The 26,186-nt window shown below is 41.6% G+C and overlaps 2 protein-coding genes across 9 annotated transcripts in view; both read left to right on the forward strand.

Moving 5' to 3' along the window:
• Window positions 1-4,760, forward strand: part of Nup160 (nucleoporin 160) — a 53,172-nt gene extending 48,412 nt beyond the window's left edge. Inside the window, exons 34-36 of the mRNA XM_075961258.1 lie at window positions 1,312-1,437; window positions 2,339-2,443; window positions 4,118-4,760. Coding sequence (XP_075817373.1) covers window positions 1,312-1,437; window positions 2,339-2,443; window positions 4,118-4,207 — 321 coding nt within the window. The 3' untranslated portion in view covers window positions 4,208-4,760. The remainder of the gene's footprint in view (window positions 1-1,311; window positions 1,438-2,338; window positions 2,444-4,117) is intronic.
• Window positions 4,761-15,221: 10,461 nt separating this feature from the next.
• Fnbp4 (formin binding protein 4) overlaps window positions 15,222-26,186 on the forward strand; it is a 36,251-nt gene continuing 25,286 nt past the window's right edge. For 5 of the 8 annotated variants that reach the window (XR_012909672.1, XR_012909674.1, XR_012909673.1 and 2 more), the window contains exons 1-7: window positions 15,224-15,571; window positions 16,611-16,703; window positions 20,697-20,833; window positions 20,987-21,173; window positions 22,028-22,175; window positions 22,270-22,390; window positions 24,699-25,040. Coding sequence is in view for 3 of the 8 variants with exons in the window: in XM_075961281.1 (XP_075817396.1) it covers window positions 15,355-15,571; window positions 16,611-16,703; window positions 20,697-20,833; window positions 20,987-21,173; window positions 22,028-22,175; window positions 22,270-22,390; window positions 24,699-25,040 (1,245 nt within the window). In the remaining 5 variants the exon portion in view is untranslated. Of the gene's footprint in view, window positions 15,572-16,610; window positions 16,704-20,696; window positions 20,834-20,986; window positions 21,174-22,027; window positions 22,176-22,269; window positions 22,391-24,698; window positions 25,041-26,186 lie in introns of all 8 variants that reach the window. The other 3 variants (XR_012909671.1, XM_075961282.1, XM_075961280.1) reach the window with 3 other exon arrangements.

Here is a 26,186-nt window from a genome sequence, read left to right on the forward strand (position 1 = left end):
TGTTGTTGTTGTTGTTTTAGTGTATAAGTTTCATGAGTTCATGTGCTGTTCTTGTATAGGAGCCATGCCAATCTTCTATATCATTCTAGTTTTAGCGTTTATGCTGCTGAGGCAGGCAGTTCTGATCTGCTTAGGATGTGCACTTGAGTTTGAAGATAATAATCTGAAGCACTTTTATAGAGGGTTTTTGTTTGTTTGTTTGTCAAAAGAACAACCCAGTATGGTGTTAGGCATTTGTAATTACAGAACTTGGAAGACTGAGCAGAAGTTCAAGGCCAGCCTGGGTTACAGAGCAAGACCCTGTCTCAAAAAAGCCGAAACAGTTTACCTAGCATACAGGAAGTGCTGAACTTTATCCCTAGCACTGCATAAACTGGGTGTGGTGGTGCACATACAAGGTCAGAAATTCAAGAAACCCTGCCTCAAAAAAAAAAAAGAAAAAGAGAGAGAGAGAGATTATAATAAAGTATCCATTGAGTAAAACATGATTATAATAATAGAATCCAGCATCCTCACTGTAATAGAGTATCCATTGAGTTCACATAATCACTGTAAAAGAGTACAGTATTCTCACTATAATGGAATACAGAGGCTCTGGCTTGTGGTGCCCACCTTTAATCCCAGTACTCAGGAGGCAGAGGCCGGTGGATCTCTGAGTTCAAGACCAGCCAGGGCTACAGAGAAACCTTGACTTGGGTGGTAGTGGGGAAGTGGTACAATATCCTCATGTAATATAGTAAAGCATACTTACTCTTCATAAGTCAGGCTGTTTGTCTTTCTATCACTTGATTTACATAAAATACAAATTTAAAACTGGTGGTCCTTTTGCATTTCATTATTTCTAAGAATTGGTGTATATATCCTATCACTTGAGTGCTCAACATTTCTGGGAAGACATGTTGACATTACTAATGTAAAATTGAAATAGGGACAAGTTAAAACATGTCTTGGATCACATTACTGTATGCCTGGAGGTAACTGGGCTCTTGGAGAGTTTACAAATCTAAGGAACAGATGAATAAACCCAGGCGCTCGTAAGCAACCTTTTTTTAATTGTTTGTTGTTTGTTTTGAGGCAGGACTATATAGCCCTGCTTACCTAGATGTTTCTTATAAGTTGAAATACAACTGTATTGAAAACATTAATAGGAAAGCCTGATATTTGTTGATGCACAGAAACGATAGCTGTTTTCGTAGTACATTTGGGGGTGTGAGCATTTGGTTTCTTGCGTAATTTCTAAAACATTCTAGAAGGCAGCACTGTTCTATTTCAACTGGGAGTGGACATGCTTATAATTGTTGATTTTTACAGAAAGTTGATGCTGCTGAGTTGCTTCGTCTGTACCTGAACTATGACCTTTTAGAAGAAGCTGTAGATTTGGTCTCCGAATATGTGGATGCTGTATTAGGGAAAGGACATCAGTACTTTGGAATTGAGGTAGATGCATGTGAATGTTTCCTTTTGATTGTGTATTACCACACTAAGTAATAAGTAAGGGAGTATTTAAAGTAAATTGATATAAAGTATATAGTTCTATAGTGAAATATTGATACTCTAGGGATCTCTAGTTTCTTTTCTTCTTTTTTAAGGTTTATTTTTAGCCAGGTGTGGTTGCAAACTCCTTTAATCCCAGCACTTGGGAGGCAGAGGCAGGTGGATCTCTGCGAGTTCGAGACCAGCCTGGTCTACAGAGTGCCAGGACAGCCAGAGAAACTTTGTCTAAAAAAAGAAAGGAAGGAAGGAAGAGAAAAAGGACGTATTTTTAATCATGTATATGCACCACCTGCCTGTGAGTGCCTAAGAAGGCTGGAGGTTTGGCTTCTCTGGAGCTAGAGTCACAGGCAGTTGTGAACTGCCTGATAAGGATTCTGGGAATCAAATTCAGATGCACTCTTTCTTTTTTTGGTGTTTTTGAGATATAGTCTCTGTATTACGTAGTTCTGGTTGTCCTGGAACTCTTAGAGATCAGATGAGTGATAGCGCAAGGTATTAATATATTTACTTAATTGAAAGAAAAGGAAGGAATTCAAGTATGTGTGTTATGTACATGTAATTCCTTTTTCTTATTACACTTATTGTGTGTGCATACACACATATGCCACACTGCACATGGTGGTCAGAGAACAACTTGGGGGATCCATGTCTTTCTGTCCACTATGTGATCCAAGATTGAAATCAGTAACTTAGGCTTGGTAGCAAGTGCCTTTACCATCTCACGAGCCCCATACAATTTCTTAACAGTGGTGCAGGTGGGTTAAAATGTTTCATGTATAGAATCCTGCAAAAGCAACTACTTAGAAGAAATGATGTCATGTCAATAACAGACATTTTCTTTCAGTTCCCGCTGTCTGCAACAGCCCCAATGGTATGGCTCCCATACTCCTCTATTGATCAGCTTCTCCAGGCTCTTGGAGAAAACAGTGCCAACAGTCACAACATTGTCGTAAGTAAACCTCTGAGTTGTCTTCACCAAAGCTCTGATGGCAGGCACATCCTAAGGCATGATTATCGGTTCTCTAGAAGAGAGGGGACAAAAGCCACTTATTGCCCATAATGTACTAAACAACCATTTCAGAAGTTTTAAGAAGGAATTATCTAGGCTTCAGTTACACAGAGACAATGACCTACAATTCTTTCTTAAGAGGTGCTTAGCAGGGCAGTTCTCCAGGATGAATAGTACTTGAGTACAGTGCTAGCACTGCATTCAATTCAACTGTCAGTGTCCTGCGTGATACCTGTAAATGACAATGTGTTCTGGAACCCATACTAGCTACAACTTACCCTAAAAGGTAAATAAATACATAAAATAGTAGTATTTGCTTTCCTGATCTTATAAAAATGACTTTTTGTTTGCTAAAGTGTCTTTCCAACCCTATCAATCAGAACTCACAAGGTAGGGTTGCAAACAACTTATTACAGTAGCACACACCTATAGTCCTAGCTACTGGAGCTAAGGCAAGAAATCAGTCCCTTGATCTTAGGAGTTCAGGGTCAGCCCAGCTACATAGGAAATTGGCATCTTAGCAAAACTGTGTGAAAGGCTGTAGGAGTATGAGTTCCTTGCTTTTTTTGTTGCACTTCCTTTTTGTTTTTGAATGTGTTAGGTGTATGCTCCAACTGCTCCCAAACTCACGATTTTCTAGCTAATGAACCTGATAAATCAGATGTAATGGGGGCTGGAGAGGTGGCTCAGCAGTTAAGAGCACTGGCTGCTCTTCCAGAATCCTGAGTTTAGTTCCCAGCAACCACATGGTGGCTCACAACCATCTGTAATGAGGTCTGGTGCCCTCTTCTGGTCTGCAGCCAGAACACTGCATACATAGTAAATAAATAAATAAATCTTTTAAAAAATCAGATGTGAGGTCTCATTCCAGGAAAAAAGCTAGTAATTCTTTTAATAAAAACAATCCCAGCACTTGGGAGGCAGAGACAGGTGGATCTCTGAGGACAGCCTCATCAACAGAGGCTTAGTGAGATCTTAGTGAGATTCTGACTCAAAAAAGGGAGAAAAATAAAATAAAATATACTGGTGTGACCTATTGTGGTAGAACACAATGGTAGGATATGGTGAAGAAGAGGCAGAGGATCATGAGTTTGAGTTCACATCTTCATAAGCAAGGCATTGGGGTGCACAACTTTCATCCCAGGGGGTATCTCTGAGCATTAAGACTAGCTTGGTCTACATAGTGAGATCTAGGCCAACCATGGCTGTGTACTGAGACCTTGTCTCAAAACAGAACAACAAAAAAACTTGGGAAGAAAAAAGCAGGATACACAATACCTTGTCTCACAAATAAATGAATACATACATATACAGACACATGGAAGCCGCATACAAACATACATAGTGGTGTAACTGAATTGGAGATGCTGCCCAGTAGTAGAGCCATTGCCTCGTGTGCATAAGGGTTTGAGTTCTGCAAACACAAAAATGTGATTCATTACAAAAATAGGAATGTTAGTTACATATAACAGGGAAGGACCAGGTCTGACTGTAGCATCACAGAACAGACTTGTGCACTGAGTAGAAGCAAAGCCCCTAACATTTCCCATAGGTACACTCTAGTCTTCACTCTTCAAGCTATTCTGTATAATGACTGCCTTCTTTTCCTTACAGCTGTCCCAGAAAATTCTTGACAAACTAGAAGACTACCAGCAAAAAGTTGACAAGGCAACACGGGATTTATTATACCGTCGGGACTTGTGACCTGGATAGCTACTCAGCCTTTGTAACCGATTGGTGCCTATTAGGGCTTAGGACTACTCCACAGAACCCTGTGCTCAAGGCCAGTTTTTATAACTACTAATGATTTGTATGGCACTTTGAATCTGAATTCTGCACAGGCTAAGAGAACTGGAGAGTCAGGATCAACCCCGTGCTCGCTGGTGGTGCTATCACGGTTTCTGGTTTTCAACCTTCCTCTCCCACAGCTGCTTTTGTATATGATTCTCAAGCTTTTTCAGAGTTTATATTTTTTTAAGCTACCGAAGACATCCTTTATCTGCAAATGAAAACTGACCTTGACTTTCCATTATACATAATGGTTGTTGGCTTGTTATAACTGGCCACAAATAGTCACTGCATATCTTTTAATTTTTTCTTATCAGTTTTTGTATTTTAGTGGGATTGTTTTGGTCCAGAATTAACATGTATTTTCTGTATTGCAAACAAAGGCTAGTGGTTTTTGCATACTCTTGTCATTATTTATTGTAGAGTTTTTCATATGACCATCAATAAAGTATTAAGTAATTTGCCTAGATTAAGTATAAATTATGACCAGCTTTTTAAGGAAAATACATTGAGTCTCACTCTAAGCTAATGTTGAGTAAACATTAGAAAAAATTAATGTCCATCATCTATGAAAGAAACAGATTTTCATTTTCAAAATGTATTAGTTTATGTGACTTATCATAATCAAGCTGGACTTGATCATAGTTAGTCTGATAATATTTTGGATCAAAATAGAATTTTACTGGTCAGAATCAGAAACATTCATACATACAAACTACAAACTTTGGGAAAGATTAAAAAAATAATAATAAAATATCCTTTGATTTTATTCTGTATATTAAGATTTATCTTTCTCTTTTATTTTTCGAGACAGGGTTTCTCTGTAGCTTTGGAGCCTATTCTGGAACTAGTTCTTGTAGACCAGGCTAGCCTCCGGACTCAGAGATCCGCCTGCTTCTGCCTCCCGAGTGCTGGGATTAAAGGCGTGCACCACCACTGCCTGGCTAAGATTGATCTTTCAAGGAAACCATTTCTATACTACTTGTGTGCATGAATACCCTTTGACTTTCTGGGTTTTCATAAGCCTTTAGAATTTATACTAATCAACAACCTATTTATATTACACCGTTTTTAGCTCTATAATGCTTAATATGAGGTGTTTTTTTGTTTTGTTTTGGTTTTTTTTGTTTTGTTTTGTTTTGTTTTTTTTTTTTTTGTATTTTCGAGACAGGGTTTCTCTGTGGTTTTGGAGCCTGTCCTGGAACTACTTCTTGTAGACCAGGCTGGTCTCAAACTCACAGAGATCCGCCTGCCTCTCCCAAGTGCTGGGATTAAAGGCGTGTGCCACTTTAGGGATTGGCACTTGCCTTCCCAGGTTTCCAAGCTTGAGGCTTTCCACTACAAGAAAGGCGTTGACCCATTTATGTACTTATAATCATAGTCTGGGAAATATCAAGTCCTGTTGTGGCCATGTCTGAGCAGCAAGGAGTATGCTAGTGCCGCATTAAGATCTTTTTGGGTCTGGTTGCTGATCCAGGCAGCAGCTTCCACAGTAGCAGCTCATGTAGCACTGACCAACTTTTCTCTGCTAACCCCTTGTCAAAGCCAGCTAGGTATTTCTTCCGTTTATTTCCACCTGCCTCACTCACTTCATTTTGCATACCACTTTGGGCCTGTGCTTATATTTACTACACCCTGTGATATTTTCATAGTCCATAGCAATAAGACCATTTCTTGTTTTTTCCTACCCTGGTGATTTTTCTCTCACAAAGTATTGTTTTAAAGGTTACCTGAGGGTCTAGGGCAATGGCTCAGTGGTTAGCCAAGCTTGCTGCTCTTCCACAGGACCCAAGTTTGAACCCCATGTTGGGCAGCTCACAACTACCTGAAACACCAGCTCCAGGGGCTCCAACTCCGTCGTCTGTACTCCATTGACACCTGCACTTCTGCACATTCCCACGCTTAAACATAAGTACAAATGATAAAACATATTGGTTTTTAAAGGTTCTGTTGTGCTAGGAGTGAAGTTCAATGGTAGAACATTTGCTTAGCAGGCCCAAGGTCCTCAGTCCCCAGCACTTTACTGCAATGGCTGCAACAGGTGCCCTTTTTGGTAGTACTGGATTTGGTAGGCCTGGGTGTCAAGCCTTGTATTTGATCCCAAACACCACAAAGGGGAAAGGAAAAAGATAATATCACTGAGTTTTTATATGATAATTTTTAGTAAGTATGTTACTATTATTATTGTAACTTTGTAAAATTTGCTTTAAAACACTTTTTTAGAATTTTTTTCCCCCTCTGCCAGCTCTTCTCACTGAGTTCTAGCTACTTAAGAACTCTTGGGTTCTGCTGGTCAAAGTGGTGCACGCCTTTAATCCTAACACTCACACTCAGGAGACAGGGACAGGCGAATCTCTTTGAGTCTGAAGCCAGCCTGGTCTACATAGTTGTAGGACAGCTAGGGCTGTATTGATAACAGGAAGAACCCTTGAGATCAGTTGTCAAGAGTTGAGTACCCGCCTTGTCTCTGTTCTGACTCCCTCTGCTTAGCTGCTCAGTGTTTCTCAGTTTCCTAAAACTTTCCTGAGCATGTAGGGGTCAGCAAATGTCAAGAAATAGGTTTGAAGAGATGGCTCCACTGTTAAAGAATATTTTCTGCCCTTCTGGGGGACCAGAGTTCAATTCCCAGCACCATCACCCTCAATAATCAGCTTTTAACTCCAGCTCTAGGGGATCTAAAGCCATCTGGCCTCCTGAAGTAGCTGTCCACATAATGACAGAGGCAGGCAGTTCTCTGTTCCAGGAAAGCCAGAGCTACAAAAACAACAACAAAAAAAATTAAAGATTCTTTTTTCATTTCCCCCAACATAGGGTTTCATGTATCCCAGGCCAGCCTTGAATTCACTGTAGCCAAAGATGATGTTGAATTTCTGATATTCTTGCCTCTGCCTCGGAAGTACTAGGATTAGTCATAGACCACTTACGCAGTGTCAGAATCTAACCCAGGTCCCTATGTATACCTGTAAAGCACTCTACCAACTGAACTGTATCCCAAGTCCAACCCCAATTTGAAGACATTGGTTTTTCTGGGGAGGCAGAGTGGCATCAAACAGATTGGCAGAATCTCCTCTCCAGCCCATTGCAAGTACTAACACTCTTCTCAAATGAATATGGATGGGATTTATACCTAAATAGCAAAAAGAAAAGTCTGTCCATGAACACAGTGCAGATAAGGGAATCAAGGTGGCTTACCTCAATCTGCTACAAATATACCAGATTCCATCAGCACATCGTTTTATGTTATAGAAATTTATGACTTATGTTTTAAATTTATGAGTGTTTTGCCTAAATGTATTTTTGTTTACCATGTGTGTACCTGGTGACCATGGGCCAGAGCAGGGGCATCAGACCCCCTGGGACTGGAGTTACAGATGGTGGTAAGCTACTATATGTGTGCTGGGAATCAAACCTGGGTCCTCAGCAAGAGGTTTTGTTTTTTTTTTTCTAACCGCCTGGGCCATCTCTCCAGCCCCATCATAGAGACTCCTAAAGTTTTCTTTCATCTGTCCTACTCTTCTCAATCACGGTGCCTAAAACCATAGATATTCCTTGTTCCTGGGCTCTTCCACACACCCGAGAATTAGAGACGTAGATGCAAATAACTCACCATTAACCTTTCATTGTGTCTACTCAGAGCTCAGTAAGTAAAAGGCCAATTTATTGTTCAAATGGCCTATGGACTAAATAAATATAGGTATTTCTTTCAATAAACCAGGCTCCGTGGTTTAAATGAACTTCCATAAAACATGTAAAGTCAAATGTGGTATTATAAATAAGCTGATCGTTGTCCTTGGTTCTTAAGCACAGAACTTCAAAAACCTTCGGAATTTCCTGAGCTATGGGAATATGCTTAATAAGCTGGTAAGTTCCTAACTAGCTTCCAAAATGGAACTGCTCGCCAGAAAACAACCACAAGATTTGAGGGTTAGCACCTCGAACCAGCCCAACTTTCTAGTAGAAATAAGATCTGGGGCCAATCTTATGGCCAGCAATTTTGGGAATCAAGGCCCTTAAAAAAATTAACAAATGGAGCTTCCCACATGGTAAGCTGGGAGACTGACACACTCTGGTTACACAGGAAGGCTGAGCGGAAGCCGTGATCATCCTTCCCCTTGCCTTCCCCTGCATCTCACCCTATTTACTATCCTCATCCTAACACTCTAGTAGTGGTAAGTTTAGAATTCTGAGCTGAGAGTATTGGTGAGAGCCACTCAAGTGCAGGTGTTCCTGAAATCAGAACCCTATGGAGGCTGGTTCTAATTCCAGGTGGCCAGAATTGAGTTGTACCAAAGACTACCCACTTTGAGGTGAAACAATAAATAATTACACTTAGCTAAATCAATACAGCCATTGAAATTTCATTCTACCTTACTGAATTGGCTTTTGTGGATTGTCCACAGAATTAATTGCCTTTGCCAGTGAATTCCAAAAGGCAAAGCTCTTAAATAGGTTCAGGAAGCTTAGCTCTCAAAACTACCAAAATAGTAAAGGCCACCTACCAAATGAGTACAACTAAATATATTTGAAAATGTTTATTTAAAGATGATACAGGTGTGAGAGATCAATAGTTAAGAGCCTGTACTGCAAGCAGTTGGGCGTGGTGGCAGCTCTTTGGGGGCAGATGCAAGTAGACCTCTGAATTCGAGGCCAGTCCGGTCTACAAAGTGAGATCCAAGACAGCCAGGACTACACAGAAAAACCCTGTCTCAAACAAGCATGTTCTGTTCTTGCAAGGACCTAGCACCCACAACGGGTTACTAACAGCAGCCTATAATTCCAGAGTTTGATGACTCTGTAGACTCCAAGGGCACTTGCACACACACACACACACACACACTGAAAAGTAGAAAAAAATTAGAGGCAATATATGTTTATTCAAATGATATTCAAAACTTTCACTTGTCAATTGTCAAATGTTTTTAGTTTTTTAAATTAGCATACAGAGTAGTAAGATTCATTTCCTTACATTCCTCCAACTGTCATGATTTGTTTTTTCCTTTGTGTTTGCTTGTTTGTTTGTTTTTGTTTTTTGTTTTGTTTTTCAAGACAGGGTTTCTCTATAGCCCTGGCTGTCCTGGGACTTGCTCTGTAGACCAGGCTGATCTTGAACTCAAGAGATCTATCTGCCTCTGCCTTCTGAGTGCTGGGATTAAAGGCATGTGCCACCACCATCCAAGAATTTGATTTTTCTTTATAGCTGAATCCATTGTGTATATATACCACATTTATTTAATGCACTCGTGCTGATGGACGTCTAAGCTGATTCCATTTCCTAGGTTACGCAAATCCCCTTGCTTATGGGAATAGTTTGAGACTTTCTCAGCAGTTCTCCGCTGGAAATAATCACAAGAACTGACAAATAGAATTCCATGAAGTCAAAGAGCACACGGCAAAGTAAACTCTCAACAGAGAGAAGAAACAGCCTATATAATCGGGGGTCTTTGCCGTTATACTTCAGGAGGGGAATTAATATCTAGAATAAATGCAGAACTGGAAAAGTTACCCCCCCCCCAAAAAAAATCTTCCAATGAATAAATGGGTTAATGAACTGAGCAAGACAGTCCTCAAATTTCCAATAAATGTTTTTAAAGTGGTCAACATTCTTAGCCATCAGGGAAGTACAAAACTATTTGAGATTCAGTCTCACTCCATTTAGAATGGCTAGCATCAAGAAAATAAATGCCAACAAATGCTGGTGAAGATATAAAAAAGGAAAACCCAGTAATGATGGGAATGCAAAATTGTGCAGTCACTGCAAAAATCAGTATAGTTTCTCAAAAAGTTAAAAATGGGAGTATAGAGAAGCAGGTAAAGAGATCACTCCATACCTGATGACCTGAGTCTCTTGTGAGACCCCCACCCCCACCCTTATTCTCAAAGGGACGAGAAGGAATTTCTTAGCAGAATGTTTTAAAAATAGAAACCCAGACTAGCTTGCTCCCAGGAAGATAGTGGCCTCCCCCTCCCACCTGAAAGATTACGCCCGGTCACCTGGTACAGGCTGATAAAGATGGCCTGACTCAGGAACAAAGAACTAGCTGACACAGCAGGATGGAACAGACCTTTGTGCCCATGCCAAAGCAGCTTTAACAGGCCTCTTCGTAGTTACACCTTTAAAAGCTTACCCCACAGAGGAGCTAGAATTCCTCTCTACCTCACTGCAGCAGGGGTTAGAGATGGGTTCCAAACTAGTTTGTATTGCGCTAAATAAGCCTTGCTTTATTACAGTCTGGTGGTCGTAATCTGGGCACAACACTGACAGCATAACCCCATCAATCAATCAGTCAGTCAACCAATCAATGTTCTTTTTGTTAATAGGGCTAGTGATGGTTCAGCAGGTAAAGGCATCTGCTGCCAATCTAATGATGTGTCTTCAGTCTTGGCACCACACGGCAGAAAAGGAGGACCAGCTTCTGAAAGTTGTTTTCTGACACACACACGTATTTTTTTTCTTTTACACAGGGGTTCCCTGTGTATTCCCAGCTCGCCTGGAACTTGCTAGGTAGACCAGGCTAACGTTGAACTCTAGGGATCCACCTGTCCCTATCTTCCAATGTAATATTTTTTTATTGTTGTTTTTTTGTTTTGTTTTTCGAGACAGGGTTTCCCTGTGTAACAGTCCTAGCTGTCCTGGAACTAGCTCTTGTAGATGAGCCTGGCCTCGAACTCACAGGGATTTACCTGCCTCTGCCTCCCAAGTACTGGGATTAAAGGCGTGCGCCACTACCACCCAGCTAATGTAATACATTTTTTTAAAAAAGATTTTTGCTCCAAAGCTAGAGAAACCCTGTCTCGAAAAACCAAAAAAAAAAAAATTTCTACTATACAGCTACCATATTCTACTGTCATTCTTCCCAAGAAATAAATCAGAAGATTATTAACAACTTCAAAATAGTTAACCTTTTCTTATTTTTTTCCACAAATCTTAGGACACTTTAAATATTCATATTCTTCATCCACAGGTAAAAAAAGAAAAACAGGCTGAGCAGTGGTGGATCTCTGTGAATTTGAGATCAGCCTGGTCTACAAAGCGAGTTCCAGAACAAGCTCCATAGCTACTGAGAAACCCTGTCTCAAAAAACAAAAAAATAAAAATAAAGGAAAACAATCTTTTTTCAAGTTTGTATATATTTATTCGTTCATGTATGTATGACATATGGTGAATGCCTCTTATGTTCCAGAAAGTATGCTTTATAAACATGGGAAACAAAAGAATTTTTAAAAATCAAGTTATTGTTCTTGTGCATTTTGCATTTGACAACCAATTAGTGGGTGCATGCAAAATTCAGACATTTACTCTGTAAGGTTATGAGAATCAAATACAATTCTACATTCGAAGTGACTAGCTAGTAACACATAGAACACAATATAAATCATAGTAAATAATGTTCTTTTTTTTTTTTTGAGACAGAGATTCTCTGTAGCTTTGGAGCCTATCCTGGGACTAGCTCTTGTAGACCAGGCTGACCTCGAACTCACAGAGACCCGTCTGCCTCTGCCTCCCAAGTGCTGAGATTAAAGGCATGCGCCACCACTGCCCAGCATAATGTTAGTTATTTATAGAGTGCTTGGGTAGGAACCTAATTAGCTTCTGTGGTTATGAAAATGTATCCCACCAGTTATTTTTTAAAAACTTTATTGTCTGTGTGTTGGTGTGAAGGTGCCAGACCCCCTGGAACTGGAGTTACAAACAGCCACAGCTGTGAGCCATGTGGGTGCTGGGAATTGAACCCATGTCCTCTGGAAGAGGAAGACAGGTATCCACACTACTGTCAATGCCAAAAAGGGCCTTACCAGTGAGGCAGAGATACTCAATGTTCAGAAAGGTCTTGTCTGCACTGAGCCTGGGGGCATGTGATACAGTAGTTATTGCAACTAGCGTAAAGGATGGATTTAAGGTGAGATGAAATGGATGGGAAGTTGAGTCAAAGACCATCTTCAGAAAGGATAAATGTCTAGCACTGAGAGAGGGGCCACAGTTCTCTGTTCTTAAGATTAAAGTTAAACTTTTATTGAGCTGAAAGACTTCTATTTAGACAGATCAAAAATTTAATTTAGTAGGCTTCCTATTTCACTTGTAGCTCTACAGTGAATATCATAAACCTTCATAGACTCAGTTTTCTGATTGTACTCTATGTTATGACCACATCTACATTCATCATGCTTCTGATGAATGTCTCCATTTGGCCTCTGCCAGTCCAGGATCCATTTTTGTTTTTTAGCTTTTCAAGTGAGACACTATTGCCACTATAATGTCTAACCTGCAGTCAAGAAAGCTCTTCAGAAATGCTGGGGCCTGGTGAAAGGTATGGCCTCTCAACTTTGCTAGTGTAAGTAGGTTTTTAGAATTTTTTATTTTATGTATATGTGCATCACATGCATACTTGGTGCCAGAGGCCAGGAGAGGGCAACAGATTCCCAGGAATTGTAGTACAGACAGTTGTGAGCCAACATGTGGGTACTGGACAGTCATTCAATGCCCTGAGTTTTGTTGTTTCTGTTTTGTCTTACTATGTATCCATGGCTGTACTGGAACTCAGAGATCTGCCTGCCTCTGCCTCTCAAGTGCTTCGACATTCGGTCTATACTTCTGTATCTTTACTACCCATTCCCATGCATTTTTCCAAGATTTCTGCTTATAGTATTATTTTACTAATGCGTTGTTGTTATTGTTATCTTTAAGACAATATCTCACTCTGTAAGCCAGAATGATCTTATGCATAACTGGCTAGACTCACTTGTAGTGATCCTCCTGCCTCAGTCTCCACTGAGATAATAGATATGAACCATAACAAGTTCTGCTAGTACTATTAGTAGTACTTAAGTAGCTCTCCTGTGGTACAGTGCACCGCCTTCTAGACCACAATTATACCTCACTTTAGAGGCCTGCTCACATTAGTTATGGGTCTAGAAGCAGGTAGGCATAAGTCCTGAAAAATCAGCATTATCTTGCTAGGCAACTATCTCTGGGGAGAACTTTAATGGCTCAGGATGTCACCTGCCTCTAGGGATGGGGAGGTCACTTCTGCAGACAAACAAGATGCAGAATTTAGAGAGCTCAACATCCCCAGTCTCCTCAAGATTTTTTTCTCTAGCTACAAATGGAGGATTTGAGGGTGGAACAGAAAGGAGTGTTTATGGAAGATAAGTAGGATGGGGAGGGGTCTCTCTCTCTCTCTCTCTCTCTCTCTCTCTCTCTCTCTGACTGTCATTTTTTTTTTTTTTTTGAGACAGAGTTTCTCTGTAGTTTTGGGAACCTGTCCTGGAACTAGCTTTTTTAGACTAGGCTGGCCTTGGACTCACAGAGATCCACCTGTCTCTGCCTCCTAGTTCTGGGATTAAAAGATCGCCGCCCCAGCTAGTTTGACTGTTTTCAAGGTCCACTCATTTTCCCTACTAATTGAAGAGTCCAAGAATAAGAAAATAGAAATGTAAAAATAAAGAAATATAAAGTTGTTAAGTCCAGGAGAAAGAGAACAGACTGTCAGCAGCTTGAGGATGAACTATTAACAGTGGGCTATTTCGCTTTACAGCCCATAGCTCTATTTACAGGGCTGGAGCTTCTCTCTGCACCATCCTTGATAAACCAGAGATATGGGCTGAGTTAACTTTTAGGAGCCAGAGATACTGACCTCTGGGTTAGGCACTGTCTCCGTTATGGGAAACTGGTGCTATCAAAGGAAAAGCATAGGGCTCCAGTATACACTGCCTGGAGGTACCAGGAGAGACAGTGGATTGATACTGGTTTGACTAATGAACTCTGCTAATGGAGATTGTAAAGTAAGGCAGTCTGTATGTGAGATTTAACCTGAGATGGTATGAAAAGCTTTCTGCTATCTTCTAAGTTCCCAGCCTAAGAACCAATTATTCTAATTTATTAACCCTCTGACATTACTAGCAGTCCCTTTTTCTAACTAATTGCTAAAGACATCTGTTTTCTTGCAATTAGTGACTTTCGCTGTAATCTCTGAAACATATTTCATGATAGCTGCCTAGTTACCCATTGACCTTAGAACCCCCTTTCCCCCTTAGGGTCTCTGCTGGGGGCAAGATCATAAAAAATTTCTTTGTTCAGACGGAATGCTTTTGCCCCTACTATAAAAAGATGAATTCAGAAATCCACCTTTTGCCACAGCCTAATAAATGCCATCTCTGGCTGTAGTCTCAACTAGCTGATAAGATTCTCCACCAGGCGGTGGTGGCGCACGCCTTTAATCCCAGCACTTGGGAGGCAGAGGCAGGCAGATCTCTGTGAGTTCGAGACCAGCCTGGTCTATAAGAGCTAGTTCCGGGTCAGGCTCCAAAACCACAGAGAAACCCTGTCTCGAAAAAGCAAAAAAAAAAAAAAAAAAAAAAAAAGAAAGAAAAGAAAAAAAATGATTCTATGACCCGCTGTGTTTTTTTTTTCTTTTATTTTTAAGTTTGCTTCTGGTTTTCCTGGATTCTTGTTTATTAGACTTTGGTGGTCTGTCCCAACTTTTCACGACCCACCCCTGGCCCCAACACTACATCAACATCGTACTTGCGTTTTAAGAGTCTACAGGGATATAAACACCCAGCATTATAACTATTGTTTAATACTATACCACAAGAATCAACGGAACCTTCAGAGGGGTGAAATGAATCTTTACCTTCCTAAATGGCAAACAGCTGAAAATAGCCACAAGATGGCGAACAAAGCACTAAAGAAAACACTCGGCTAACAGCGCGCATGTACGAATCCTAATCTTGAGGAAGTCGCACTAAACGCGGGCCTTTCCGCACTATTGGCCGGACGTCCTGTCTTTTCCCTTCGCCATTGGCTACCGGGTCCTTCTCAAGTCAAAACAGCCAATCGCCTTTTCCCTGGACAAAGCCCACCCTTCCGTGAACGGGGCGGGGCATCCGGAGAGGCGCCCTGGCTCAGGGCGCACGCGCGAGGTTCCGCACCGCGCCGGTTAGAAGCGGGTCTCCTCGGGAGGCGGTGCCGCGGCCCATGAATATTGATTACGCAGCGCGGCCCCGTGCGCCCGCCCCTCCAGACGGCCGACGCTCGGCTGCTCGCGCTCGGGCTCGCGATCGCGATGGGGAAGAAGTCCCGGGCGGTACCCGGCCGCAGGCCTATCCTGCAGCTCTCTCCCCCGGGTCCTCGGAGCAGCACGCCGGGCCGGGATCCCGACCCGGATCCGGATCCCGAGGCTGACTCGACGGCGGCCGCGACCACCCAGTCAGCCCCGGCGGCGGCCGCGACGTCGCCCGCGGTGCCTGCCACCGCTGCCCCTGAGGACTCGCCTTCGGAAGGTAAGTGCGCGCGGGATGCCCCTGCCTTTATTTGGGACGTCCGGAACTCGAGCCCGGGGCTTGCGGCCTAGGCCTCCCAGGTGCCTCTTCGGACCCTGTGGGGAAGACTAACCCTGGCGCCTCGGCTGCCGGAGACCTGGAGTCTGCGAGACAGTGACCGTGGACACTGGGCGGCGCAAGGCCCGGCCGCGGCTCATCTGAGGCGCCATTGTGGGTGCGGGGGTTTCTCCCGGGAATCTGTGCAATCCACGAAGGTCTGGTACCCCAAATATCTCTCAAATGACCCTCTCCGATCTTGTTGACGCAAAGGGTGAAGGACAATTTCCACGTGCGAGCCTTGAAGCGGTTGAGCCTATCCTTCTCTGCTTGTGTCACACTTGGTTTCGGTTTTGTTGAAATTAAGACAGCCACCTTTTTTTCTTTATGCCAGACAAAGCATCGGTACTCACAGACTCATAGGAAAGTAACAAAACCTGGGCGTTTCCCTGGAACTGTATTTGGCTTAAGAGTAACAATTAATACATGGGGTAGATGCTGCATAAGCGGGACCATTATCAAGTGTTAAGAAATCTTAAACCGCGCGGTGGTGGCGCACACCTTTAACCCCAGCACTCGGGAGGCAGAGACAGGCGGATCTCTGTGAGTTCGAGGCCAGCCTGGTCTACAAGAGCTAGTTCCAGGACAGGTTCCAAAAGTACACAGAGAAACCCTGTCTCGAAAAATAAAAGGGGAAAAAAGAAAACATATTAATAGGAAGAACTTAATGTATGGAAACCTGCGGCTTATTTACGCATTTTAATTGTTAAATATTGCAGGTGCCATTCTCATATAATATTCACATTATTGTTATTGCTGTCGATGTCACTAAATGAGTGGAAGATTCATCACTGTTTCATTACCTAATTTGGACTATTGATGTGTGCTGGTTTTATAAGTTGATGAAATTCAGGCCTGAAAGGTCAAATTTTGATTTTTGCTTCTTGTGTTTTCTCTGATCCACTGACTGACTCCCGTTTCATTTTGTTCTTTTCAAATATAGATGAACAAGAAGTGGTGGTGGAGGTTCCCAAAGTTGTTCCAAATCCTCCCAAACCAGTCATGACTACTAGACCCACAGCCGTTAAGGCAACAGGTACAGGATTTTGTTGTTCTTTTACCTCTTTCCTAAAATATTTTAAGTTAAAATTGATTTTGTGCCTGGATTGTCTGTTGGATGGTTAAGTGTTGTTAATTTATTATTTCTCATAAAAAGTAAAGTTTTTCTGGGGTTGGGATTGTCTGGTGGATGGTTAAGTTAGTATTTCTCATAAAAAGTAGTAAAGTTTCTGGGCATGAGGTTGTGTTATCAGTGATAGAATAGCAGCCAGGCGGTGATGGTGCTCGCCTTAATCCCAGCACTCAGGAGGCAGAGTCTGGGGAATATCTGTGAGTTCGAGGCCAGCCTGGGCTACAAAGCCAGTTCCACGACAGGCTCCAAAGCTACACAGAGAAACCCTGTCTCAGAAAACGAAAAAAAATTTTTTTAAAGGGTTTCTGTGTGCAAACTTTAAGTAACCATGAAAGTTCATTTTTGTTGTCTTTTATTTATTTACTGTTATACCTTAAATCCTGTGCACACGCAGGCACACAAGATTGCATGCTTCTATGAACCTATATACAAACCTATATATAAACCACCTAACTTGTTTATTTTTTAAGTCAGTGTCTCAAGCTGACTGGACAGAGACTCCTCCCCATCTACCCGTGCGTCTCACTCCACTTGACCCCAGCACTGTGCTACAGATGAGTGTCTCGTGCTCAGAACACGTGGTACAAGAGATCGCAGTGCAAGTCCTTGCGTCTTACAAACCAAGCCATCTCCCACTAGTTTCTTTAGGGTCACCAACTATTCCTTATTTTTCATTTTTGATCCTCTATTTATTTGGTTGTGGTTTTTGTTGTTTTCCAGACAGTGATTCATGGTCCAAGATGGCCAAGAACCTATACTGCTGAGGCTGGTGTTTAACTGTTGACAGCCCCTGTCTTCCAGTTGTGCATCACCACACCACTCATTTTCACACTGCCTTGGCTGGTACCAGTCAAATATTTGTGAAGTCTCCTGCACTCCAGGCACTTCTAGCCCCGCCCTCCTGTGGCATTTGCGGCAGTGGTCACTTTGGCAAGCCTGAGTTCAATCAACAGTCGAACTCTCACTCTAAGACTCCAGAACAGTCGATGGGCTGGAACTTGATCAGCTATAAAATGGGCCTACTGTAGTCCTAAGTTGCTTCAGTATTAAACTTTACACATATACTTAAATTGTGTGTGTGTGTGTGTGTGTGTGTGTGTGTGTGTGTGTGTGTGTGTGGAGAGTTAGTTACGATATTGGAAAAACAAGGATTTTTTTTCTGTGCTTCATATGTATTGAAGATTAAAATGTTTTTTAAGATTAATTTTCTTTTTACATTTTTTTATTTTTATTTATGTGTCTGTCTGAGTGTATGCCATATGTGGGGGCCCAGGGAGGCCAGAAGAAGACCTTAGAACAAAGGTGGAGACACAGGTGGTTGTCAGCTGTCCAATGTGAGAAGATGTTAGAACCACAGAGGTGGAGATAGAGGTGGAAACGCAGGTGGTTGTCAGCTGTCCAATGTGAGAAGATGTTAGAACCACAGAGGTGGAGACGCAGGTGGTTGTCAGCTGTCCAATGTGAGAAGATGTTAGAACCACAAAGGTGGAGACGCAGGTGGTTGTCAGCTGTCCAATGTGAGAAGATGTTAGAACCACAGAGGTGGAGACACAGGTGGTTGTCAGCTGTCCAGTGTGGGAAGATGTTAGAACCACAGGTGGAGACACAGGTGGTTGTCAGCTGTCCAGTGTGCCAAGAACCAAACTCTGATCCTCCAGAAGAATCTCTTCTAAACACAGATTTAAATAGTTTATAGCAACTTTATTCTTAGTGTAAGATGTTTGTTTGATGATTTGATTTGTTTTGAGAGACAGTCTCACTTTGGTAGCCCTAGCCGGCCTCAAACAGAAATCTGCCTGTCTTTGCCTCCCATATGCTAGAATTAAAGTCCACTATGACTAGCCCAATTATATTTGTCTTAATGTACCTTGGTTCATGGACCTTTTCATTTCAGAAATAATCATTGTTTGCTTAGTTTTTACTTAGAAAATATGTTTCAACTATTCTATTTTGATTGATTTAGGTATCTTGAGATAATTTAATTTTTGAGACAGGGCTACCATTTGTAGTTTAGACTGCCCTAGAAATCACTTTGACCCCAATCTTCAGTCATGCTTTACCTCCTGACTGTTGGAAAAATAGACCTATACAACACCTACCTTGAGTCTAATACCAAATTTTGTTACTTTGAGAGAGTGAGGCTCAGTGATTCATGGTATATTTGGGGAAGGATATCAAATTTGTATAGATTGACTTTATTATCTTGAAGGGTTTTGCTAGGGGTAGAAACAGGGTGACATTGTGTAGGTCTGACTGCCCTGAGCTTGTGTCACCAACCCTGACCCCTTGAGGGGATATTATATTTTTTTCTTTTAAGATTTATTTACTTATTATGTATACAGTGTTCTGCCTGCATGTATGCCTGCAGGCCAGAAGAGGGCACCAGATCTCATAACAGATGGTTGTGAGCCACCATGTGGTTGCTGGGAATTGAACTCAGGACCTCTGGAAGAGCAGCCAGAGCCATCTCTCCAGCCCGATACTATATAATTTATATCTGTGGTAGTTGAATATCATTCTTTGTGGTTTTAGGTTTTTTTTTTTAAAAAAATAATCTTTTGATATTTTCGCACATGACCACATATTTATATATTATATATATATATATATTATTCACACTCCATCTTTCCTGTTTTTACGTGTCGTTTGTTTTTTGAGACAAAATCTCATTCTATAGCCTTAGATGTCTAAGAACTCATTTTGTAGACCAGGCTATTCTGGAACTCAGAGATCAGCTGTCTATTGCCTCCTGAGTGCTGGAATTTAAGACACAATGTCATCATGCCCTTTTATGATGATCTTACCTCAATTTCTTGTGTGTCAAGAATACATACTTGTGCCACCGTGCCCAGCATGGGGGTTGTGTGTGTGTGTGTTAGAATTGAATCCAGGTTCTTATACATGCTAAGTACAAACTTTTTCAACTAAACTGTAGTCCTAGTCCTAATTTAGTGGTTATTCTGATTTGAAATTAAGTTCTAATTTGTAAATAAACAAAATGTGGCTGGGGCTGGAGAGATGATTGGGAGATTAAAAACATTGGCTGCTCTTCTGGAGGATTTGGGTTTGATTTCTAGTACACACATAATGGCATACAATTGTCTGAAACTCAGGCTGAGTGGTGGTAGTGCACTCCTTTCATCCTAGTACTCAGGAGGCAGAGGTAGGCAGATCTACATGAGTTTGAGGCCAGCCCAGTCTCCAAGAGCTAGCTCCAGGATAGCCAGGGCTACACAGAAAAAGCCTGTCTTGAAAAGCAAAAAAAAAAAAGTCCAGTTCCAGGGGGTACAATGTCTTCTGTGAGGACACCAGGCATGCCAAATACCAAGTATGGACATGTAGCCAAAATGTTTGTGCACACAATAAAATAATAAAAAATTAAAAAAAAAAGTGGTTTGGCTCTGGGTGTCATTTAGCAAAGACATGAGGATCAGAGTTGTAATCTGCAGAACCTTTGTAAAAATTGAATGCATGTAGCATCTTGTCTGTAATTCCAGTGAGGAGATGGGTTCTTGGGTTCCTTAGAGCTGGCTGGGTAGCCAAACTAACTAAAATAGCAAGCTCCAGGTTTAATAGGAGACCCCACTATGGGGCCTCCATGCAAATGTGCATATCACACATAATAAAAGGAAAACAATGTAGTCTTTTGTTTGTTTTTTCAAGACGGTTTCTTTGTAACACCCTAACTCTGTAGGCCAGGCTGACCTTGAACTCTCCCAAGTGCTGGGTTTAAGGCGGGTGCTACCACCTCCTGACTTGTGTAGTCTTTTTTATTATTATTATTTTGATGTGCTATTAACTGCTAATATATCTCTCCAGCCCCGTGTATTTATTTTCTTAAATATTTCATAGACTATGTTGGTGTTGGTGTTACTAATGTTTTCCCTTTATCTGTAGGGGGTCTGTGTTTGCTTGGTGCTTATGCTGACAGTGATGATGACGAGAGTGATGTTTCTGAAAAAACAGCGCAATCCAAAGAGGCTAATGGAAACCAGTCAACTGACATTGATAGTACATTGGCAAACTTTCTTGCGGTTAGTGATGCTTTTGTTTACATGTTTGTTTGTTTTGAAATAGTACTTTTGTGACCCTGGCTGGTCTGGAACTTGCAGCTATCATCCTACTTCTGCCTCCCGAGGGCTAGGGGCCACCATGCCCTGTCATTTATTGCTATTTTTATTCTATAGGAGATTGATGCCATAACAGCTCCTCAGCCTGCAACTTCTGTGGTAGCTTCTGCTCCCCCTCCAACTCCACCTCGACCAGAACCAAAGGAAGCAACAACACCTGCCCTTTCTTCCACCTCATCAAATGGAACAGACTCAACCCAGACACCAGGGTGGCATTATGATACTCAGTGTTCACTGGCAGGAGGTGAGTGTGGTCCCTATTTCAAGATGACTTGAAGGTAATCCTCACTGGTATGTTAGACATTGGCCTTCCTAAATGTGAAGCCAGGTACTTTAGCTCTAGGTCTCAATGTCTGGCCTTTTAATGTAATATTTGAAAGTTAGTAGATAGGATGATGGCCCCAGGTGAGTAATAAAAGCCATTGTTTTGAAAATTTTTGAGGGTTCAGAATTCATTTTTTGAGTATCAGACAGTTTTTAATTTGTTTAATATGATTTTTGTTTTGATGGAGGATTCAGGGATTCTCTGTGTAACAGCTTTGGTTATCCTGGAACTCAATTTGTAAACCAGGATGCCTTGAACTCACAGAGATCTGCCTGCTTCTGCCTCTTGAGTGCTGGGATTTAAGACATGCACCACCATGCCCGGCTGTGAGTAAATTTTTTTGTTTTGTTTTATTTTGTTTTCAAGATAGGGTTTCTCTGTAGCTTTTGGAGCCTGTTCTGGAACTAGCTCTTGTAAACCAGGCTGGCCTCAAACTCACAAAGATCCACCTGCTTCTGCCTCCTGAGTGCTGGGATTAAAGGCGTGCGCTGCCACCACCTGACCTGTGAATAAATTTTTATTGAAAAAATAATTCTTATAGAGGAGTTGTTTACAGGGAACATTTAGTAATGTCTAGAGATATATATTGGGTATCACAATGCAGAGGGGTTTTTCTTTAGTGGTATACTCTAAGGGTGTTGTTAAACTCTGAAATTCAGATTTGAGAACACTATATTAAGTTGTCATGGTTTAAAAGCTATCTTAGGAGAGAAGTCAGGATTCTGTGTTTGTGTATGTGTATTATACTTAAAATATGTTTTGTTTTCTTATAGTTGAAATTGAAATGGGAGATTGGCAAGAAGTCTGGGATGAGAACACAGGTTGCTATTATTATTGGAACACACAAACAAACGAAGTAACTTGGGAATTACCCCAATATCTTGCCACACAGGTGCAGGGATTACAGCATTACCAGCCCAGGTAAGTCTAGACCTGAAGAAGAAATTACTTAGGAGAAAATTGTTGCTGTGGGTATTTATTTACCTTTTGTTTTTCTTGACTTTCCCTTCCCCAGTTCTGTAACAGGTACTGAAGCTGGTTTTATGGTAAATACAGACACATATATAAAGGAGAAAACTATTACTGTTTCCAGTAATAAAAGTGGACCAGTCATAGCCAAACGAGAAGTTAAAAAGGTTAGTATTTTTAAATACTGCATTTGGTAGTTTTCTAATCTAAGAACTTAATATGCTAGTATTTCACAGCACAAGTGTTCTTCATTTTACCTAATCTGTTTCTCTGTGTTAGACAAGGTTTATAGAAATTGCTGACCACTTTAGTGACTCAGATTTAGTGCTATGAAAACTACTTAAGCCATCTAAAGGGACATGGGAACACTATTATATATATTATACTTATAAATTGTCTTGTGCTTTTTGAGAAGCTGACTCTGGAGTTGGGTTCCCACACCATCTCAGACCAATGTGTTTGTTTCAGTGTCCTTTAAAATCCTATATGTCCTATGGCAAACTGGACCTCCATAGTGGCTGGAGAGCTCAGCAGGAACCCATATTACTCTTCCAGCACCCATATCAGGAGGCTCCTAACAGCCTGAACTCCAGTTCTGGGGGAACCAGACTCTGCTGGCCTCTGTAGACACCTACATTTACATATACATACACAAACAAAATGTTTTAAGGATTTATTTATTATGTATAATGTTCTGCTTGTGTGTATGCCTGCAGGCCAGAAAAGGGAATCAGATCTCATTACAGATGGTTGTGAGCCACCATGTGGTTGCTGGGAATGAAACTCAGGACCTTTGGAAGAGCAGGCAATGCTCTTAACCACTGAGCCATCTCTCCAGCCCCCAATTAAAATTTAAGAAAAATTATAAAAGTCATCCTTATCCAAAATATTTCAGATTTGAGGTTTTTAGATTTTGGAGTAATTGAATTTATATAAACATACCTTGTGGATAGTCCCATAGTATGAACATAAAAATCATTTATAGTTCATATACATATAGCTTGATAATTTCATATAATTTTTTTGGCATTTATTTACGGGGGCTAGGAGCACAGTTGCCAGAGTATAGGTCAGAGGACAACCTGCCAATATCTGGTAGCATTATAGTTCTGGTCTACCATGTAGGCTCTGGTTAGACAGACTCAGTCATCAGACTTGGAGTTTTGAGACGGAATCTCTGCAGCCATATTGGCTTAGAATTCATTATATAGATTAAGGTGGCCTTGAATTCACAGAGATCCAGGCAGAGGCAGGTGGGATTAAAGGTGTGCCCTACCACACCCAGCGTGTCACACTTTTTAGAAAGTGCCTTTATCCACTGAAACCTCTCCAGGCTTTCATATAATAGACTTGCATTATTGATTGATTGATTTATTTGAGACAGGATCTCACTATGTAAAGCAGGCTAATGTCAAACTCAAAGATTTCCCCTGCCCCACAAAAGCTGAGATCAAAGGAGTCTACCACTATATCCAGCCTTACTTATAATGTTTATTTAGTTATTTTTTGAAATGGAGTTTAGAAACAAATGAATTGTACATTGAGTTACAATTTATTTTGATTTTTCAGAGTGATACACACAACCTCCCATCCCTACCCACCCCAGTACTTAGGATCAGATTAGGAGGTATCATGTGTTAAATTGTATTCCTAATCCCCAAAGTACAAACTTCAAAGACAGCCTTTGCTATATACCAAATTTGAGTCCAGTCTGGGTTACATGAGACCCCCTCCCCAATTTTTTATTTTTATTTTTTTGTAATATGTACATTTCTAGGATGGTTAAGTATTCCAATAGACAAAATAGGATTTTTGTTTTTATTTCGAGACAGGGTCTCTCTGTGTATTCATGGCTGTCCTGGAACTCATTCTGTAGACTAAGCAGGCCTCAAACTTGATATCTGCCTATTTCTATCTCCTAAATGCTGGGTCTAAAGGTTTGCACCACCACTACCATCCGGTCACTTTAAACATATGAATGAAGCAATTTTGTTTTGAGATTGTATTGTCAAGGCTATCACTAAGTTAGCATTATTAAGGGTAAATTCTATTTCTTTTCCTCTTGTCTCCCAGATTAGATGGCATTTAAGCATGCACCTTCAATGCCCAGCTTAAGCACATATTTTATTTTAGAAACTTTATTTTCCTCCTAAGTTCCCTTTGAAACATGAGCTTTTTTTCACCTTGCAGAAGAAGAAGGTGAAGATTTATGTAGTTATGTGTTAACAAAATGCTGATGTCATGGCTATCTCTGCTTCCTACTAACTTCCCTTCGCTATCCAGAGACAGTAGATTGTATTTCAACTACTGCCTTCCTAAAGCAGTGTTTCCTTCGTGTGCATGTAGTGTGTACTAGTATGTTGGGTATGGGTGTTTTGTGCGTATCCAGTAATTTAGAAGCTAGTTAATACAAATAATTGAATATTCCAAGGGATTATTTTGAGAGTTGTTAGTCAATGCTTTTATTCTTTATAGGAAGTGAATGAAGGAATTCAAGCTCTTTCCAACAGCGAGGAGGAAAGGAAAGGGGTGGCAGCAGCGTTGCTTGCTCCCTTGCTGCCTGAAGGAGTGAAAGAGGAAGAAGAAAGATGGAGAAGAAAAGTCATTTGTAAAGAAGCAGATCCCGTGTCAGAGGTTAAGGAAACAAGCACAGCAGCGGAGGAAATGGGGACTGTCATGAAGCCCCAGGAAGTCACCCTGGACAGCTTAGAAGACCCTTCTCAGGAGGATCTTTGCAGTGTTGTTCAGTCTGGAGAAAGTGAGGAGGAAGAAGAGCAAGATACCCTTGAGCTGGAGCTAGCTTTGGAAAGGAAAAAAGTAAGGTTTTGAAGATTTTTTAAATATAGTTAACCTTTCTCTTTGTCATGGCAAAGTGTCTGACATAAGCGTCTTAAGGAAAAGAGGATGTATTTTGGATGACAGCTGAGGGTACAGCCCATCCATTGTGTGGCAGTGATGAGCATGGCTCTACAGGCCCTCTACCTAGAGGATTGTGTGTTTCCATAGCGATGAGCATGGCTCTACAGGCCCTCTACCTAGAGGATTGTGTGTTTCCATAGTGATGAGCATGGCTCTACAGGCCCTCTACCTAGAGGATTGTGTGTTTCCATAGCGATGAGCATGGCTCTACAGGCCCTCTACCTAGAGGATTGTGTGTTTCCATAGTGATGAGCATGGCTCTACAGGCCCTCTACCTAGAGGATTGTGTGTTTCCATAGTGATGAGCATGGCTCTACAGGCCCTCTACCTAGAGGACTGTGTGTTTCCATAGTGATGAGCATGGCTCTACGGGCACTCTACCTACAGGATTGTGTGTTTCCATAGCGATGAGCATGGCTCTACAGGCCCTCTACCTAGAGGACTGTGTGTTTCCATAGTGATGAGCATGGCTCTACGGGCACTCTACCTACAGGATTGTGTGTTTCCATAGCGATGAGCATGGCTCTACGGGCCTTCTACCTAGAGGATTGTGTGTTTCCATAGCGATGAGCATGGCTCTACGGGCACTCTACCTAGAGGACTGTGTGTTTCCATAGTGATGAGCATGGCTCTACAGGCCCTCTACCTAGAGGACTGTGTGTTTCCATAGTGATGAGCATGGCTCTACGGACACTCTACCTACAGGATTGTGTGTTTCCATAGTGATGAGCATGGCTCTACGGGCCCTCTACCTAGAGGATTGTGTGTTTCCATAGCGATGAGCATGGCTCTACAGGCCCTCTACCTAGAGGACTGTGTGTTTCCATAGTGATGAGCATGGCTCTACGGGCACTCTACCTAGAGGATTGTGTGTTTCCATAGTGATGAGCATGGCTCTACAGGCACTCAACCTAGAGGACTGTGTGTTTCCATAGTCAGGAAGTGAAGATGAATGCCGGTGCTAAGCTGGCTGCTTTCCCATTTTTTTATTCATTTTGGGACCCCCAGCTCGTGGCTTGATGCTGCCACAATAAAATTCTCATG

This window comes from Microtus pennsylvanicus, chromosome 2 (assembly GCF_037038515.1).
Source record: "Microtus pennsylvanicus isolate mMicPen1 chromosome 2, mMicPen1.hap1, whole genome shotgun sequence".
Classification (NCBI taxonomy): domain Eukaryota; kingdom Metazoa; phylum Chordata; class Mammalia; order Rodentia; family Cricetidae; genus Microtus; species Microtus pennsylvanicus.